The sequence below is a fragment of the Equus asinus genome, chromosome 9, assembly GCF_041296235.1.
Source record: "Equus asinus isolate D_3611 breed Donkey chromosome 9, EquAss-T2T_v2, whole genome shotgun sequence".
Classification (NCBI taxonomy): Eukaryota; Metazoa; Chordata; class Mammalia; order Perissodactyla; family Equidae; genus Equus; species Equus asinus.
Genome location: NC_091798.1, coordinates 77,450,457 through 77,471,439, shown reverse-complemented (window position 1 = coordinate 77,471,439; position 20,983 = coordinate 77,450,457). Strand labels below are relative to the sequence as shown.

The 20,983-nt window shown below is 34.9% G+C and overlaps 1 protein-coding gene across 12 annotated transcripts in view; it reads right to left on the bottom strand.

Annotated features, from left to right (window-relative positions):
- Positions 1-20,983, bottom strand: part of ARB2A (ARB2 cotranscriptional regulator A) — a 381,926-nt gene that overhangs the window by 278,316 nt on the left and 82,627 nt on the right. For all 12 annotated transcript variants that reach the window (XM_044780004.2, XM_044780007.2, XM_044780003.2 and 9 more), the window contains one exon: positions 2,355-2,420. In XM_044780004.2, coding sequence (XP_044635939.2) covers positions 2,355-2,420 — 66 coding nt within the window. The remainder of the gene's footprint in view (positions 1-2,354; positions 2,421-20,983) is intronic.

Genomic DNA, 20,983 nt, shown 5'->3' with positions numbered 1-20,983 from the left:
CTTACTGCTAACTTTTGGGATTTAAGAGAACTCAGGAGAAAATTATTAGTTACAAAAGAAAAATTTCACAGCTATGTAAAACGTGATAATAATTTAAGGGGAGATATTTATTTCCTAAAACAAAAATTTTTTTTGGTTTCTTTTTAGTTTATAAAATTAGGGAATCTTTTCTAATTAAAAATGGACATGATACTTATTATAGGTCTTATATTATGGAAAGTTTCTCTATGCTTATTAGCTTTATAGTCTAAATTTAAATGAAAGGAAAATAATCAGATCTAGAAAACAAAGTCCTCCGAAACCTAATCTCAGGTTTTCTATAAAGACAATTAATGAAACAATCATATAACATGATCTATAGAGTCAATTATCTTGTGATTTGTTCTTGTAATCCAGGGGGTTGAGTTTAAAGTTTCCATGAAACTAAAAGTATTACAGAGTTAAAGGACTCAGTTATCAATTATGTTGTAACAATGAATTTACCTAAGGGTCTTTAAATATCATTCTTTGGAAACTTTGAAAGAATTAAAATTAACAAGAAAGGAAGACTGGACAAAAGGAAAAAAATTCTACCTTGCCTTTTCAGAAGATCAAATTCAATATATAGTTTTAATAGAGTAAAACAGTATACCTAAAGTAAAACTAAAGGGGCTGGCCTGGTGGCACAGCAGTTAAGTGCGCACCACTGCTTTGGTGGCCTGGGGTTCGCTGGTTCGGATCCCAGGTGCAGACATGGCACTGCTCGTCAAGCCACGCTGCGGTAGGCGTCCCACATGTAAAGTAGAGGAAGATGGGCACGGATGTTAGCTCAGGGCCAGGCTTCCTCAGCAAAAAGAGAAGGAATGGCAGCAGTTAGCTTAGGGCTAATCTTCCTCAAAAAAACAAAAAACTAAAAAAGAGGTTTGAATCCAAAGAAGACTGGCATATTAACTCTCCAAAAGATACTATAATATTGGTTTTCATGTATTTCTTTTCTTTTCTTTTTTTTGGGAGGGGGAGGGTGAGGAAGATTGGCCCTGAGCCAATATCTGTTGCCAATCTTCCTCTTTTTGTTTGAAGAAGATTGGCCCTGAGCTATCATCTGTGCCAATCTTCCTCTATTTCACATTTGGGACACTGCCACAGCATGGCTTGATGAGCAGTGTGTAGGTCCGTGCCCAGGATCCAAACCTGTGAACCCTGGGCCACCAAAGCGGAGTGCATGAACTTAACCACTACACCCTGTTTTCATGTATTTCTAAAGGAAGGAAAATTTCCAAATAAACAGGGGTTGGCCTAGCAATTACATAAAATGATATTTTATTCACCATTACATCACAAGCACTTGGAACAGTGCCTGGCACCTAGAAGACCCTTAAATAAATATTTGTTGAATCAATAAATAAATGAATAAATGATTAACAATGTGACCCAGCACTTGAGCTTATCTATAGAAAATTAAATATAAAATAGATTTCTTTTTTAAAATATTGAACTATGGAATTAATTTGCGAGGATGTGATAGCATTAATAAATCCTCAAAACCTCCAGTTCATAGCAGAATAACATTACCCCCCAAATTTAAAAATCTCACGCAAAATTTCATGTAAATGAAATTACTCATATGCAAAGTTTTATGCCTTAAAATAATTACTTTCATTAAGTCTTTCAGACACTCATATATCATAAAATCAAAGAGTTGTCAGGGACAGCAAAGATCACCTAATCTAGTCCCACCGTCTTTTCACCCATAAGATTACTACTTCTTCATTTGATAGCTTAATATTTCCTCTTTTACATTTAAAAAATTCCTTTTGAGAATTTGAGTCAGAGAACAAATCTTAAACTTTTTCACTCTGAAATGGCAAAATGTGCAAAATTTCAGATAAGTGTTCTGCCAAAAAAGGAAGGAGCAGTGTTATAAAACAGGAAGCACCAGAAATGGATTTGGGAATGTGCAGAGGAAACAACATAGAAATAAAACATATAATTTTAAAATATCATGAAATGATTAAAGAGATGGTGAATGTCTAGTGCAATAAAAAGTATACTGGTTTACTTCAGATAAGTAAAAGAAAGCACACCAATGAAATGAGAAAGGGTAGAGGAAGAAGTAGTCCTTTTAATCGTATCATCATTTTCAAAAAAGATTGGAAATCAGAATTTCTTTCATTTACACTAAAAGAGTATTACCTTTTAGGAACTATTGTGCACAATGAGATGAGGTATACTGACAGGCACTTAATATTATCTTATATCAACACATTAGGACCTTAACATTTAAACTTATCACAGTTAAGTTAAAAATTTTTCTTCTGAATTGAAAACTATTTCATTTGGAAGTATAAATAAACATTTTTTAAAATTGGACTTACTGGAATAAAGATTTTTTTCAAATTACAGTCTTTTTCCAGGAGATCATATACATACTTCGTGATGATCTAGGTAAAAAGAAATAAAACATTAAGATGCAATGTTGCCCATTATCAAAATTCACATAAACTATTATGTTATTGTTCTCAATGAGTACCTCTCTATCTTGGAATGTTTTAATACTAAATTAAGAGACTCTCTGCTGATTATCTGTAATGGTTCACTTCCTGCTACTGTGTGAATAACTATGGACATTAAGTAATACTAAGGATTAGGGCCAGTTGTAAACTCACAAAAATATACAAAGACTTTGTTTTTCAAAGCAATATTCCAAAAGCAGATTTTCTTTCTTCAGCGTGTCTAGAATCTGTTTCCCTATAAGTATTATATCTAATACAGTCCTCTCGTGACTCTGAATCCTAACACCTCTTTGGTATCCACTGAATCAAACAGGGAAAGGTCAGAGGTATTCTAAACAGAAAAGGAAAACTGATCCAGTAAAGTCAGGCACCAGTTAGTATTACTGTTTGTGGTAGGGAGAAACATGGCTCTCCAAAGAGGTCCACATCCTAACTCCTGGAACCTGTAATATGTCTCGTCACATGGTAAAAAGGACTTTGTGGGTATGATTACAGTTAAGAACACAAGATAGGGAGATTATCCTGGATTATCTGAGTGGGTCCAATCTAATCATATAAACCCTTAAAAGTGGACAACTACAGACAAACAGTGTCTCAGAAAGATGCAGAGTGAGAAGCTCTCGAGTGGCCATTGCTGGGTTTGAAGACGGAGGAAGAGGCCATAAGCCAAGAAGTGTGGTGCCTCTACTAGGTGGGACAACGCTCAGTTTACAGCCAGTAAGAAACAAGACCTCAGTCTTACACTTGCAAGGAATTGAATTCTGCCAACAACTTAAATAAGCGGTAAACAGATTCTCCCCCTAGAGATGCCAGAAAGGAACACAGCCTGTCTGCACCTTGATTTTAGTCTAGTGACACTCATACTGGACTTTCGACCTACAGGATTGTAAGATACTTGTGTTGCTTTAATCTACTAAATTTTTGGTAATTTGTCACAGCAGCAATAGAAAACTAATACACTATTTCTATTAAGGAAGGAAAAGAGAGGGAAGAAAGAGATGTCTGGAGTAAAGGCAATGATTTAATAGGCTTTAATGGTCATTTTAAGGAGTGTTTCTCCCTCCAAAAATGTCTTTAATCATCTGTGCACAATATCTCAGAGAATAATTTTAGCAGTACATAATTAAAAGTTAAATTTTATGAAACAAAATCAGAAGATGATTTTTTTAGAAAATTAAGATGTCAATTGCTTTGTTGCTGTATTCTGTAATCTAAAATAGATTCTCTATGCTGCTTTCTTTAAGGAGTCCAAAATTCTTTCGTCTATGTATACGTATTCATTCATTTTAGAAACAGTATATTAGACGTATGCTAGAACAGCTTTATCTTGGCTGGTAATGGTAATTTCAAAGGCTACGACACTACAACTAGGCAATAATCTGCTAGTTAGTAATGGGAGCAGTATTGCTGAATTATGTAGTAGTTACGATTATGTTCATTATATCTTCGCCAGACCTTGTAGACCTGAAAGGGTAAAATAAAAATACGTAGGATGAAGACTAAAAATATGTATAAAGTTATATAATGGGATGCCACTTCAAGAGAAATGGTTTGACTAAATGAAATTCGCTAAAATATATGGCTTTTCATTTCTGAAAACTTATCTATGAAATCATAAAATCTATTTACATTTAAAGCAACAATAGAACCAAACTTAACTCAAACCCAAATGAATTCTACCACTATGTAAAATAACTTGAGACATAATTTGAGAATTAAAAAACTAAACTATTTTGGCAGTTCCTACCTTACATCAACACGAAATAGAATATTAGAGTTAATTATCAATTTTTACACTACAAGATAGTACAAAACAATTCAAAAATTGCTCACCTTTGGCTTTGAAAAACAATATAAGGCAACTGTCTGTTTTGGACTTCACAATATATCAAACCAAACAATAAAACCATACATCGAGTAGAGTTGGAGAAAGACTGCCTAACTTGCCCCATTTGCCTCGTTCTCCAATTCCTGACTTGAAGGAAAAGCAACCACAGACTAAACCATCTACCTTATAGGCAGTTCTCTCTGCCTGGAAAGTTCTCCTCAGCCCTAGTCATCCTCCAAGAGGCAGATCATATGTCCACTGCTGCAGTAAATTCAATAAATTTTTCTGCTTCATTCCAATCCTCCAAAGTAAGACATAGTGTCCCACCTCTAAGCTTCTCTGGACATGACTGAATATCATCATCTAAGAAATGACTTTGATACCATGCAACTGTGTGTTACCTGACTAGCTTTAGAACACTACGATTTGGGTATCCTACCTTTACTCTTCTTTGCACCCACAGAGGATAGTGCCTAGCACATTGAAGGTACTTCGAAATGATACACAAACTGTGCACTCCTCACTGTTCATCGTTTCTAATCTTTTGAGGTAGATAAGTGCTCAGAGTTTTAAAAACCTTTCCTAATTGCTGAATTGAGGCTTAGAAAGACAGCATCAGGGATTTATTGCCTTCCAGCTTGCATGGGATTGCAGTCCGCATTTAGAAAAATCAACAAATGAAAAGATAATTTCAAAAAGGAGATGGAAAAAGTCTCTCAGCCCAAAAGTAATCTATGTTCAAATATTCACTAGAAACATTGTTTCCAGTGAAGTTCATACATGAAAAAGAAAAGACTTAAGAGACTAACCATGCTCTAAAGTGAAATCTTCATTCTAATTAGAAACATAAGAACCTTCTGGTTTCTGGTCTGAAATATAAAGAGCTTGGAAACAGTCACTCCCATCCTCACATAAACACACACAAAGTTGACCAAACTGAAAATCAACAACTCTTCTTAAATTCTTCAGAGAATTGAGGTCATAGAGAAAACTGCTATCCTGAAAAGTGGAGAGAATTAGGGCTTATAGGGGGCGAAAGCCCAGGTGCAGAGTGTTGGCTAAAGCCAGTACTGAGGTAGGAACACTTTCAACTGTAATTGATTAATTTCTGAAGGCTCAGTATGGACTAGCTTAAGAATTAAAAATTAGGAGGTGGCACAGCCTGAAAGAGGATCCCCCCAAATTATGTGAGTTTTACCTCCAAAAGCCTCACTAGGTTCTCACCATGAAAACCTGAGAAAAATCTCCACCTGCTTCTAACAGAGGAAGGGGAAAGATAACCATTTTGAAATACTACAGAACTCTCTTCTCCTTAATAAAGCATGCCAGCAAGGGAAACTATGTTACTGGATCCTAAACAACACAGTGGAAGAAAAATGCTTAACTCAGGCTCACTTAAAGACTGAGACTCAATCATAGACTATAGATTGTTTCCTCCCCACCTCCCACCCCTACCCACGTTACTACCACATTAACAGGGCTCCTATAAAATAATAAGCAATACAGCCAAAAGAACTGCAAGACTCACACTATCTTTAAGGTCTCTAGGAAAACTCAAAGGAAAGACGGGAGATAAAAACAAGGACACTAGAAGAAATTTTAGCCTTGGACACCACAGCTACGGCAAATAGTAAACAAAGCCTCACTCCTAGCCAGATAAACATGAAACCTCATACTAAAGACCCATCTACCAAAGTTCATTTTACCCAATACACCATGTCTGCCTTTCAACAAAAAATTATCAGGCCCACTAAAAGGCAAAAAGAAAGAGTCTGAAGACAGCAATCAAGCATCAGAATCAGCCTCAGATATTGCAGAGAATTGAGAATCATCAGATTTGGAATTTAAAACAACTATGGTTAATATGCTAAAGGATTTATCTGAAAAAGTTGACAACATACAAGAAAAGACAGGTAATGTAAGCAGAGAGATGGGAACTCTAGGAAAGAATCAAAACAAAATGCTAGATCAAAAACACTAACAAAAATGAAGAACGCCTTTGATGGGCTCATCAGTAGACTGGACAATGCCAAGAAAGAATCAAAGAGTTTCAAGATATGTGAATAGACACTTCCAAAACTGAAATGCAAAGAGGGAAAAAAAGATAAGAGAATGCAGCAGAATATCTGAGAATTATGGGACAATTACAAAAGGTTTAACATACACATAACGGGAATTACCATGAGAAGAAAGAGAAAGGAACAGAGGAATTATTTGAAGTAATAACAGCTGAGAATTTTCCAAAGTTAATGACAGACACAAAACCACAGATCCAGGTGGTACAGAGAATTCCAAACAGGACAAATACCAAAAGCTCCACCTAGACATATCATATTAAAACTACACAAAACCACAGACAAAGAGAAAATATGGAAAAAAGCTGGCATGGGAGGATTCGGGGAGATGAGGTGGTGGGGGGGGGTGGGCGGAACTTTAACTACAGAGGGAAAAGGATAAGAATTATATCAGACTTCTCTTAGAAATCATGCAAGCAACAAGAGGGTGGACTATAATATTCAGAGTGTTGAAAGAAAAAAATACATCAATCTATAATTTTATATCCAGTGTAATTATCCTTCAAAAGTGAAAGATAAATAAAGAATTTCCCAGACAAACAAAAACTGAATTTTTCATGAGTAGATCTGCCTTGCAAGAAATGTTAAAAGGAATTATTCAGAGAGAAGGAAAATTATATACGTCAGAAATTTGGATGTACCTAAAGAAAGTGTTAGAAAAGGAATAAATGAAAGTAAAATAAAATTTTTTATTTTTCTTATTCCTAATTGATCTAACAGATAACAGTTTGTTCAAAATAATAGCAATAATGTATTTGGTGATTATGGCTTATAGAAAAGTAAAATGAATGACAGCAAGGTTATAAGTCATGGAGGGGAAGAACTGAGAATACTCTGTTATAAGGTACTCGCACTACCTGTGAGGCAGTATAGTGTTATCTGAAAGAAAAAAATTACTACACCTGAAAATTTTCCTGGATTTCTTTTGATTCCTTTCTTGTAGCCATATAGATAAAATTAAACGAACGCACAATGGAGGAGAAAGGAAAGTAATTTTGAGATTATATATTCATGAAATAGATCCCTTGGCTACCAATAGAATAATGCCCTCTAAGGAGACTTTTCTCTAGCTCAAGCTTTCTCCATCCAGGAATTAAAGGAAATTTTAACAAAGAGAACAAGGGTGATCAAAGAAATATGCTAGAGGAAAAAGGAAAATGAAGTCAGATAAAAAACCAATTCTCAATGGAGTACTTCCAATAAATTTACTCTTGACATTTATTGAGCACTTGCTGTGCACTTATTTCATACTTCATTCATTTCAGTATTACTTTTGATCCTTAATTAAATAAGAAGCCAACACTGATACCCTTTACCCCTGCAAAAGCACTGAAATTATTCTAGCAGATTATAATTTAACGAGGGGGGTAGTGAAACCAAGAAGCCTCCCAGATGGTACTTCAGACCCTTTGAGACTGATTTTGAGACATAAAATGGAATATACAACAAGAAATATGGCTGAAAAGATGGAAGAGAATACAAATATTTTAAATAAAAATATAAAGATCACTTTACTATTAGATTGTCAAGCTTCTTTCTTACTCTGAAGAAAATCCTCTCATTAGTAACAAACTAAATTTGGCCAGATTTACTCACAGTAATAACAATTTTTATTTCACAACTTTATTAATGATGTAAGATAAATATTTCTATATTGGGCCCATTAGGAGATTAAGAGCTTCAGCCCAAGACACAAAACACCAAAATCCATAAATCTTCAATTACATCCATCCGTAGAGAGGACAACTAAATGCTAAGAGTATCCTGATTTGGGGTGTAAGGGTGGATAAACTGAACCAAAAGAAAAACTCTGAAAGATTTAACTATATCTATGAAATTCTATGCCTCTTATAATCAAAGAAAATCTCAGAAAACAGATTCAACAGACTACCTACCTGAATTAGTAAAATATGAAGTATAATATATTTAAAAAGGAACAACTTTTAAAGGGCCTTAGGCTAAACAATTGTTACATAGTAGAAATCTAGTTCTAATTGATGGAATAAAATTAAATGATTTGTATTTAGTACAGTGAAGTGACAGTTTTTCTCAGTTCTCCTCTGCTTAAAATAATTATGTATATGATGTTTGTATTAAACAGATACTCATAGAACAGTTGCAAACAATTTAGTTTTACCTAGGCAAATCCTTTCAACATTATTCATTTGCTTACAAAGCTCTGAATTCACAGATAAGCCAAGAGGAGTCAGTATGGGCAGTCTGACTTACAAATGTATCACAAATGTAAACGTAGTTTGATTATTATGAGCTTTTACTATATTGGAAGTTTAATAATATTCTGGAGACAGACTTTTGTTTTTATCGTCTCTATTAAGACGATATCTATTCTCTGTTACTCAGTTCTACTTTGCTTATTGATAAAAATAGCATTTAAAAAACTCCGTGACTTTTAAGAAACCAGTCTTACTCATTTCATCTCTAAACAGACAAAGTGCAGTTGGTAGGAGATTTTAGCTCTGAGCAATGACTTGATTTAGAACATGTTTATCCCCAGAGCAGTACGTCACGAACATTCACACAGTGTAATTTTTACCTTCAGGGCTGAGCAGTTTATGGTTCAACAGAATCAGATTTAGTATTATACCAGCAGGACAATGTAGTATTTCTACAAGTATTAAAACTTAATAAGTAGATGAGATTTATATATTAAATTTAACATTATAGATTATTGTTTCATTTTTAAACAAAATGAGGAAATTTATAATTATTATAGCTTAATTTTTATATATATAATTTTATAGTGTTCTAATCTTTGTTATATGTTATTTTTCTTCTTGTATGTTTTTAACCATTTAAAATGATACTTATTTTAAGGTCTCTAAATATTATTTCTATTAGCTAAGGTTCTCATACCTCTGGCTCTTCAATTATGCCCCTCCTAAAGAAAATCAGCTTAAAGCACACCATCTTCATAAAGTCTCTCCCTAAAATATGTGCTTTTCTCTGATTTACTCTGACAACAGAAGTCAATTCAACAAGTAATTGTTTACTGGTTTTTACTCTTCTGCTTATTACATCTCTTTTAGTCTTATTTCCTCTACTTCATGTACGTTCCTTGAGAATAAAGACTACAGTTTGCACTTGACTGTACTTCAAACAAAAGCAAGTGGAATAAGGTGCTCAACAAATTTTTGTTGGCCAAAACTTTTTCTAATTTTTCAGTGATTTCCCAATAAAAATTTCCCAATAAAAGTAACCAGAGCTCATTGGAGAAAGGGCTGACTCAGGGGCTTGGGTTTTATATGACATTCTTCATCAGAAGGAACCAAGGATCCTAGGAGAAAAGGCTGATTCAGAGCCTAGAGCACAGAAAACACAAGATAAGTCTGAAAAAAATTTTTTTGCACCAGATACTAAAGAAAATACAGAAAGGGTAATGGATAAATGTTAAAAGAACACAAAAACCTACTTGATGAGAATCCCTCTGGCTAAATCTGGGATAATTTAGGCATCAAAATAGTGACAGCAACGGATTACATAGCACATCAAATAAAATAAGAAGCCATGAGTCCATAATGATAAAAATAAACAAATGAATAAAGTAAAAAAGAAAGAGGAAAGAAAGCTCTTTCTTACAGTCGAATGCCAACTAACACCTAAAGAAGAAATGACGGAGTTAGAAAATCATCAGTGGATGCTAAAATTAATAGGTGGAAGTTTCATGAAGAACACAGTCTCAAGTATCTTCCCCCAAATCACTTATTAATTACAAAGAGAAAAATAATAGTAACTTTATGATATAATCTGGCAGACATCACCAATATTGAGACAAACCAAAACATGTATTCTTGATAATGTGCATTGAGGACAAAAGATCATATCTAAGGTACCTCTGCCAAAAACGCATGACTGAATCTAATCATGAGAATACAAATGACATACTCAAATTGAAGGCCTTTCTATAAATGTCTTGTACTCCTCAAAAATGTGAATGTCAAGAAAGATAAAGAAAGGCTAACGAATGGTTCCAGACTAAAGGAGAACAGAGACACGACAACTAAAAGCAATGTGTGAACCTGGATTTGATCTTGCACTTGAAGAATATCAGCTATTAAGTACATCATGCAACAGTCAGCAAAATTTAAACATGGCTTGTAGATTGATACAATATAAAATTTCCTGAATCTGATCATTGTACTGTATTTATGAAAAGAAAGTTCTTTCTCTTAGGAAATATACACACATGTATTAGTGGTAAAAGGGCATAATGTTTCCAACTTACTCTCAAATGGTTCAGAAAAAATTATATAAGTAGTATATAATTTATGTGGATACTTTTAATCACGCAACTTTTTTTGTAAGTGTGAAATTATATCAAAACAAAACATTATTTTAAAATTTACCACATTGTTCATATTCCTAATTCAGGTGCTAGTGACACTGCATCTATTTCTACAAGTGTTTCAAAGGAAATACGGCAGATGACAAATAGAGTAACAACAATTTACTTTCATCGAAACATTTTAATTTCTTGAAATGTTACAACAAAACCACAACTATACTTGGGGATAATTTTCACCATTATTGCTTGTCAACATCAAGGACGCACTAGAGTAAGCCCTACAGCTTGCTATGTTTGTGCCTATGTTCACGCCCCACCTAAAATTCTCCTACCTTTCCCCATTTTTCTCCAATTTCCCAAAAACTCAATTCAAATGCTCCCTCCTACTTGAAGTTTTCACTGATTCTACCAATGACTGTGCCTTTCTTATGACATTTAGCACTCCATCATGATTATCTACATTCTCCTTTGCCCAGTGAAGTGGGCACCTTACAAACAAGAATTATATCCTACCTTATTGTAGTATAAAGCACACTGTAGATACACAATACATGAACAATGAATGAATGAAAAATAATTGGTAGTGCTTGCCAACACATAGCATTTCACTTTATAAAGAACAGTACATAATACATTTAAAAGAAAAACAATATTTTAAAAATTAATTTCCATATTGGAAATAAATTCACAAGATTTAAAAATGAAGACAATATAACACAATATACATCGAGAAGTCTCACTCCCACCCTGTCCTCCTCCATTGTGTTCCCCCTTACTCTGCTCCCCATAAGTAATTTTACTATTTAGTTTCTTAAGCATCCTTCCAGTGTTTCTAAGTGCCAATATAAGCAAATAAAAATGTATTATTTCCCTCTCTTTCTTAAAAAAGACAGTATACTACACACAGTGTGTTGTACAATATATTCTTATTATCTTCTCTTTCTTATTGCAGACTAAGTAAACTGTTACTTCATCATCTAAAAATTTATCCTGGTGATCTACCCTCTCAGTAACAGAGACCTTCTTTATTCTTTTTTACTAGCCATAATATTCCATTGTATAGATGTACCATAGTTTAATCAATCAGTTTTTTTAAATATTTAATGTTTCTCAAAAATATTCACTAAGAAAAACATATATAACCAATCAGCATTGTTTATTAAATCCTATGCAAATTAAATGTACACACAACTATTACCTTAGGACTTAGAATCATTTAAAATAAAGATCCACTTCTATTTAAAAGAAAGAACAACACCTTTCCCTTTTAATGTACTATTTCTCCAAACTCAGCAATCTATCCTAGCTCCCTCCTAGGAAGGGATGGAGGGAGGGAGAACAGGAGAAAAGGAGGAAGAGATGGAGGAGGGAGGGAAAGAGGGAAAGAAGAAGGAAGAAAAAAACACAAAATTGCTTAATAATTAAAGTGTCATATTATTCAATAACGTCAGTTTGGCTAAACCTAAAAGGGCTCCTCTGGCATCTTTACATTAAAGAGACCATGATATGAATGGCAATGAGTTGTCTAATGAGACTAAAGCACATTTACCCTGGGTGCATATCCTCTTAAGTCAGAACTACATCTTAAATTTCACTAAAATTATCTCCATCTCGTCCCTATTTTTCCCCTTAAAACCTTTTATACTTCATTCTCGGTGGGTACATTCTAAACTTTTAAAAAGTCTTTTGAAGTAACTGCTTTTTCAGCATATCTGTGAAATAAAATTCATTCCTGCAACTCTCCGTTAGCATTCCCTGGAGGGCTAGTCTACATCCGCAGCTGTCCTTCATCTAGATCAGCTTCAGATCACTGCTCTCACATTTTACCTGCTCTAAAGAAAAGTCCTCCTTATTCTAAGCCACCCTTTCTTCCCAATAACTAGATTCTTAAATAGCTTACAAGAGCAACAGACTTGTAAATGTATCCAACTAACTACTGATAACTAACTCCTCGTAGCGATTTCACAGGCACCTCAAACTCACTACATTCAAACTGAATTCATCTATACATGACCAAACCTATTCCTCCTCAGCGTGTTCATCAACTCCATAAACAGCACTATCATCCACCTAACTACTCAAGCCAAAGCCTAGATGTTTTGACTTCTTCTCCTTCATCTTCCCTTTACAATCAAGTCCCTCAAGATAATATGGGAAGATCTCCATATTTCCCTATCTCTACTATGGCTATTCTAGTCCATTCTGGTCTATCAACAGGTTATTATCTTTTCCTTGGATTGCTTCTGTAGCCTCCTTCTGCTATATCTAATGTAACAGACCTTCCTTCAGACCATATCTCCTGTTAGCTGACATATTACTCCTTTAAAAATGCAAAGCTATTAGCCTCCCAGGCTATAAGGATAAGGCCCCAATCCTTAAACCTAGCAAGGCCCTCCCAGATCTGACCCCTGCCTACTTTTTCAGTTTCATCCTACACTACTCTTTCCTCATTGTCTCTATTGTGTAGCCACACAGACTTTGAAATTCTCAGATGTAACATGATCTTTTTCACCTCAGAGCTTTTGCATACGATGTTGCTTTACTTGGAGTGCTCATCCCATTCTTTGCTTATTCAGCTTGTCTTCCTTGCTTGGCCGCCTATCCTCAAGACACAGCTAAGAATCTTGCATTTCTCCTTCAAAAAACTTGGATTATTAATAATGTCTTTTCCAAGATATGTCTCTGTCACAAGACTTTAAGCTTTTGGAAAAGGAGCAACTATATACATTTGTCCTGGGCTGAACGTCTAAGGCCCAGGTCATGTAATGGCAATCAAACATTTTTTGAATAAACAATAATAACAATAGCAAACATACGCATAGCACTCACACTGACATAAGTTCCTTTAATAAATCTCCATTCCTTTAATCTTCACAAAAACCCCATAAAGTAAAGGAGGAAACCAAAGCATTTGAAAGGTTAGATAATCTTACACAACTAATTAAGCCATAGAGTCTGGATCCAAACCTAGGCAATCTGCCTGCTCTAGAGTCTAGAATCTATTTTCTGAACTTAGATGATACATTGCATATCCTATGTTATGAAGTCAACAAATAAAGATGCTAAGGGAGAGTGGGATGTCAAACAAATTAAAGGATTATTAGTAACCTAATACTAGCAGGAAAGAACAAAAACAAAAGAGGATGTTTAAGGAAGGTAAAGTAAAAAGAGAGTAATTTTAATTGCCTAAACTAGGTATTCTTAAATTAAGAAGTCCCTCTTGGCTGTCTGATGAAGTCGATGGACTCTTGTCAGAATAATGTTTTTTAAAGAATATTAATAATATATATAGGATTACAAAGGAAATCAACTATATTGAAATAAAGTTGTCCAAAATTTTTAAAATACCAAATTTGTGACGTATTTCAATGTACGTCCTTCCTTATTAATGTAATGCATTCTATTATTTATTTATTTATTTTAAAGATTGGCACATGAGCTATCAACTGTTGCCAATCTTTTTTTTTTTTCTGCTTTTTTACTCCCCAGATCTCCCCAGTATATAGTTGTATATTTTAGTTGTGGGTCCTTCTAGTTGTGGCATGTGGGACGCCACCTCACCGTGGCCTGATGAGCAGTGCCATGTCTGCGCCCATGGAGCGCGCAAACTTGACCACTCAGCCACAGGGCCGGCCCCCTGCATTTTAGATATACCTAGAACTATTATATAAAAATATAAGTAATTTCTATCTGTGACAAAGTCACAAAACTGCTAATACTACTATTTTTTATGCCTATGTTTATAATTAAAAGAAATTTAGGTTAGAGATGAGTAAAAATACAGATGTAATTTGCTTCCCATTGAGGCACTGAGGTTCACAGACCCCGCCCCTAAATCCCATCCCCTGGGGTTAAGAACATCTGGCCTAAACAGCACCACCTGAGCCTACAGAGTCTTTGCAAAGGATGCCTTACCCTGGCCCAAAACAGAAAAATGGTCTGCCCAGCATCTTTTCTGAGATATACACTATAAAAATCGCTACTCTAGATTCGTTTCCAGGCTATATAAGTTTATATGATTTTAGTTTTAACACTGGGTATATTCAGACGGTTTGGCATGAAACATTAGACCCCAATTTTTCCTGTTTCCCTTAATAACATCAATATCTATGTTTCAAAAACAAGAAGAATGAAGATTCCATGCTTCCTGAACTCAGGCACTCAGGACAACATCATCACCATGTCAGGCATCTAGGTCAAGAATCCCACTAACTTTTCATGATCTTTTCCTTCTTGCTTCTCACTCTGGTAAGGCAGACATTTATAAAAATGATCTCAAAGGCAAACAGACATATTTGAATGACTTCATGCTGATTTTTATTAACATACTCAAGGAAACACAACATAGTTCACACATCTCAGGTAGAACAATACATGAAAATAAGAGGTTTACTAATAGATATCAGTAAGCCAGAAAAAGAAACAAACTATAAGTCAGATATTGTTCATGCAAATAATAAATTTCATATAAATTATTTACTCTACCTAAGGAAAAGCACTCATGCGGAAAAGACCACACTGTGGTTAAGGAAAAAAAGTCAGGCAGGGGCCAGCCCGGTGGCACAGCAGATAACTTTACACATTCTACTTCAGCAGCCTGACGTTTGCCAGTTCGGATCCCAGGTTTGGACCTAGCACTGCTTGTCAAGTCATGCTGTGGCGTCCCATACATAAAGTAGAGGAAGATAGGCACAGATGTTAGCTCAAGGGCCAGTCTTCCTCAGCAGAAAAAAGAGGAGGATTGGTGGCAGATGTTAGCTCAGGGGTAACCTTCCTCAAAAAAAAAAAAAAAGAAAATCAGGTAGACTGATAAACTCAGAGTAGCCTTGACTATGGCATCTGAATTGTGAAACTGAGATAATATCAGCAACTATATTATGGATAAACACTTTGTCTCTTTATCCTTATTTAAAACAAAGTAACTGTTCCCTACAATGATGGCAGGAATAAAAACAATGCTATTTTCACCACTCTCCTTTTGCTTTTCCACATGAAGAGTTTTAACAATTTAACAAGTCTTTCCTGAGCTAGAAAAGAGGACAATTCTATTGAACAAAATAATGTGGATTCTACTATGAACTCCTATTCTAAGAAAAATAGGCTATCTTAAGTCAAGAGATACTCTCTTTCATAACCATTCCCATTGAAGGAGAGGAAGAGAACGGTTTCCGCCAAATCCTCCTGCTTCTACTACGTTATAAGCAAACAAAAGTACAATCAATTGTTAGATTTCAGCTTCCAGCATAGTGGAATTATGTATTTGGAATGGTATGTGGATTTGCCTTCCCACCATAAACAAACAGACAAGTGTACAAAATAGATTAAACTGTTTTCAGAGAGTGGAAAACAGGCAGTATAGATCTGTGATCCCTGAGAGAAGGAAAACAAAAGAGATGAGCCCTATAATCACGTTGGCTTTCTGCCTAAAAACAGTTTCTGGACTATAGTCCATGGAGGAGGAACCCAAGCAGAACCTAGTAGCTTCAATGAGTTGAGGAGAAAGAGACTGGAGTTCAGGAAAACTGAGGCAACTGGAATTTGCAGGGCATAATACCAGAGACATGGGAGTTATGCAGAAAAAACCTCTAGAAATCTATATACGAGTTCCCGTAAGTCTTTGGATAAGCTGTATATGTATAGGGTGAAACTACCAAGAGGCTAGACTAAGAAAACTAGTAAGGAAAAAAAATACTGGAAAGGTTAAAGGTAAACAATTCCAAGACCTTATTTATGGCTTGGAGACACTCAAGTTCAAACCAGCCAGAATGCAAAGGCCTCACTGAACACTCAGGGTATTCAGCAGTGACCAGAGCAGAGTCATGCCTCAGAAGAGAACTAAAGTATTCCGAGAGTAACAGCTACTCTAGGTATACCTTAGCAAAGCTTTGAAACAAATCTACAAATGATCAAGCACAATAAACTTAATTGCTGCCAAAACAAAATTCAATGTTCTTTAAAGGGAGACAACAATATCCAGACACTCACCAATGTAATATTTATAATGTCCACCAAGCAATACAAATTACTACAGACATTCACAGAAGCAGAAAAATGCGATCTATAACTGGAGAGATCAGTCAATAAAAACAGACCTAGAAATGATTGATAGAGATGATGAAATTAGGAGACAAGTACATTAAACTGGCTATTATAAAAATGTTCAAGGATATAAAGGAAAATATAAATATAAGGCAAAAAGAACTGGATTTAAAAAAAAACAAAAATGGAACTGCTCAGACCTGAAAAATACAATATCTGAAATGAGACATTCAATGGATAGGTTTAACATTAAACACTGCAGATCAGAGAATGTCAAGATATAGGAATAAAAGCTATGCAAAATGAAAGAGAGAAAAAGCAGAAAAAATGAACAGTGCCTCACTGACCTGTGGGACAATCACAAGCAACTTAATGTAAATGTAATTAGAGTACAGGAAGTGAGGGGCAGGGGACAAGAAATATTTGAAAAAATAATGGCTGATCATTTTCCAGATTTGATTAAAACTAGAGACCCACATATCCAAGAAGCTCAACTAAGAAGATAACCATGAAGAAAAGAACCCTAAGGCACATTCATAATCAAATTGCTGAAAACCAGTGATAAAGAGAAAATCTCAAAAGCAGCCAAAGGAAAAAACACATTCCATGGAGAGGTTCAAAGATAAGAAATACTACTAACTTCTCAACAGAAATAATACAAACCAGAAGAAAATGAGGAAACACCTTTAAAGTAATCCAAGGGAAAAAAATTAAAAACCATACCTGGAATTCTACATACACTGAAAATACCTTTCAAAAATGAAGGAAAAATAAAGACCTTTCCAGACAGACAAAAGCCAAGAAAATTAATTGCCAGCAGACTAACAGAAAAAAATTATAAAATGTTCTTTATACTAAAGAAAATGATTTCAGATGGAAACCCAGATACAGGGAGAAATGGAAGTACAATGTTATGAGGCTCTCACACTATATGTGAGGCGGCATTATTTTATTTGAACATAAACTGTAGCAAGTTAAAGATCATATTGTAAACCCCATAGCAACCATCAGTAAAGTAAAACAAAAAGGTATAGTTAATAAACCAAAAGAGGAGGTAAAATGGATTACTACCAAATATATAGTATATTCAGTTAGATTTACTACTTTTCACTAAAGTTTTTCTTGACTGAAACGATGAACTTCAACTAAAGTTTGTAATATACACTAGCTGCCTATTTTCACACAAACATTAACTATACAGTTTCTCCATGTACAAAAGCTAAAGGACCTCAAAATACAGGCATTCTAGAAATCCAGTAAACACTATTCTGCCAAAGAAAGTAATAGAGCCCTACTTAGCTAAAATATAGATAATTTTTATAGCCTCAAATGATAATTTTTATCAGTCAGATCTGACAATATCAAAAGAATGGGAATCACCAAAATTTAAATTAAGGCTCAGAGGAACAAATCTTTCTCTCAGAGTATGAGAACATAACCATTCATTTCTAATACAATTCAAGACATTTTAAACATAGATTTCATTCTAGAAAAGACCTAACAGGAAAAAAAATTGTTTCAACTTCTAAAATCCATATAAGCAACAAAACACCTTTCCAATGATCTCCACACAATTTCAAACAGTAAACTCTAAAAGCTTATATCTAGTGGTTAAGATTGGGTGCTCTCACCGCTGAGCTCAGTTTGTTTCTCATGCAGGGAACCACACCACCTGTCTGCCGCTTGTCATACTGTGGTGGCCATATGTTGCTGTGACGCTGAAAGCTATGCCACCAGTATTCATATACCAGAAGGGTCACCCATGGTGGACAGGTTTCAGTGGAGCTTCCAGACTACGAAAGACTATGAAAAAGGACCTGGCCACCCACTTCTGAAAGAACTGACCATGAAAACCCTATGACTAGCAGTGGAGCATTGTCTGATATAGCCCAGGAAGATGAGGGGATGCAGCAAAAAGACTAGGCAGGGTTCCTTCCACTCTGCTCTACACAGGGGCACTAGGAGTTGGAATCGACTGGACAGCATTAACAACAACAAAAGCTTATATATTAGTTTAATGAATACATGCTAAAGAGATTAGCTGTCAATAAAATACAAAACCACTTAAACTGAAAAAATATCTTAGTATTTTGGCTTGACAAAAGCAAACAAACTAAAAAAATTTTACCTTAAATATATAATATATAACTTCAGTGAAATCTAAAAGCTATTTTATTACATAAAATATTTTCCTTGGGTGAGCCTCACCAGCTGGTACCATTTTCCCAGAGAGACAGTTGTTTTTTAGTTTCCCTATCTCAGCACGTTTCCAACTGTCAGTTCTAACTGTACGCAATCCCATAGTGACAGAATACTTTAAGAGAAATGGCTCATTAACTGTGAATCTACGAAGTCCACTCTCTTCAGTGAATTCAAATTAAACCCGCAGACTTGCTAGCTCATAACAGAATTCCCTACACATTTTTTTGTTGTTGTTCTTTTGCACGGTAGACTCAAAGTAAAATATTCACGCCATCTACTATAAAATCTTTTGCTCAATCGTATAGATGCACTGACATAAAAATGTTAGTGGAGGTATATCTTTAAAAATTATGAATTACAAAGCTATTTTGATAAAATAAGAACTTCCAAGTTCTTTTACAACGTAAGTGGCTTACAATTTTGCAGAGAGACTAGTTTGGACAATAAAGCTCAAATTTAAAATGTAAAATAGGTTTTTAGAAAATTCCCAGTAACAACTCTAAGAGGAGACTGACTACACAGGCCTGTAAGAATCAGAAAAGATAATGCATGTTGAAAAGCTTCAAAAAAAGAAAATCAGTTTTTACATGTAAGGCATTTTTACTATCAGTACAAGTAAATCACTTTTAGAAATTATTGGGAAAGGATTATAACAAAATAAGCATGGGCCATTCTGAGGCAGATGCATATTGAATATATGTATACCAAGAGCATATCACTGGATAATAATCACAGTAATTCAAGAAATTGGAACCCTTGTGCATTGTTGGTGGGAATGTAAAATGGTACAGCCACTAGGAAACCAGTATACAGCTTCCTAAAAAGATTAAGAAAAGAATTACCATGTGATCCAACAATCGCACTTCGAGTATATATCCAAAAGAATCAAAATCAGGATCTCAAAGAGCTATCTGCACACCCATGTTCACTGCAGCATTATTCATAACAGCCAAAATACGGAAACAACCCAGATGTGCATCGATGGATGAATGGATAAATAGAGAGGATGTGGTGTGTGTGTGTGTATATGTATATATACACATTGGAATATTATTCAGCCTTAATATAGAAGGAAATCCTGCCATATGTGACAACATGGATGAACCTGGACAACATTATGCTAAGAGAAGTAAGCATCACAAAAGGACAAATAGAGAGTAAAATGGTAGTTGCCAGGGGTTGCAGGGAGGAAGAAATGGGAAGTTGCTTTCAATGGGCGTATAGTTTCAGTTATGCAGGATTTAATTAGCTCTGAAGCTCTGCTGTACAACATAGTGCCTATGGTTAATGAAACTGTATGGTGTACTTAAAAACTTGTCAAGAGTATAGAGCTCACCTGAAGTGTTCTTACCACAATTATACATATATGTATATATATATAATTCCATACCCTGTCCCATATCATTACAAACACAAAAGAATATTTGCTGAAACTACAAGAAACTTCTGGAGAAGTACCATGCTGGGTATGTAGTGATTTGAAGACAAAGTCACAGAAACCATGGCCCCTTCTTCATTCTCTTCCAAATGTTCTTCCCTAAATAGATGCATAGTGCTTGAAGAATTACCAAACACGAGGAGACCAGTCTCTTCTCTGTCAACTGTAGGAACAGTTTTTGCCAAGATTGTCAGCCCACATCATCTTTGCAACTATTCAGAAACTATCATTAATTAGGAAAGATGTGAAAGTTTTAATCTAGTAATATATATTATCTATATCGCTGTATATCTATCTACATAACTATATGTGTATACACAAACATGCATATATACATACACTGTCTAGGCATTAAATAGGTTTCTATCCTTAGAAAAAATAAACTAATAACTGTTTGCTTCTCATAGATATACACTGGGTTTATAATGTGATATAATAAACATGGACAAATATCTTTATGAAGCCATTAGAACAGAGAGCAGCCTTTTTAAACTTACGGGCAGTGTATTGTTTAGGGACCTCATGTTTGTGTGAGAATGCAGACAGCTAGAATGTTCGACTGGTTCTAAGATTTGTGTGATTGCTCAGTGCACTAGGGTGTCCCAA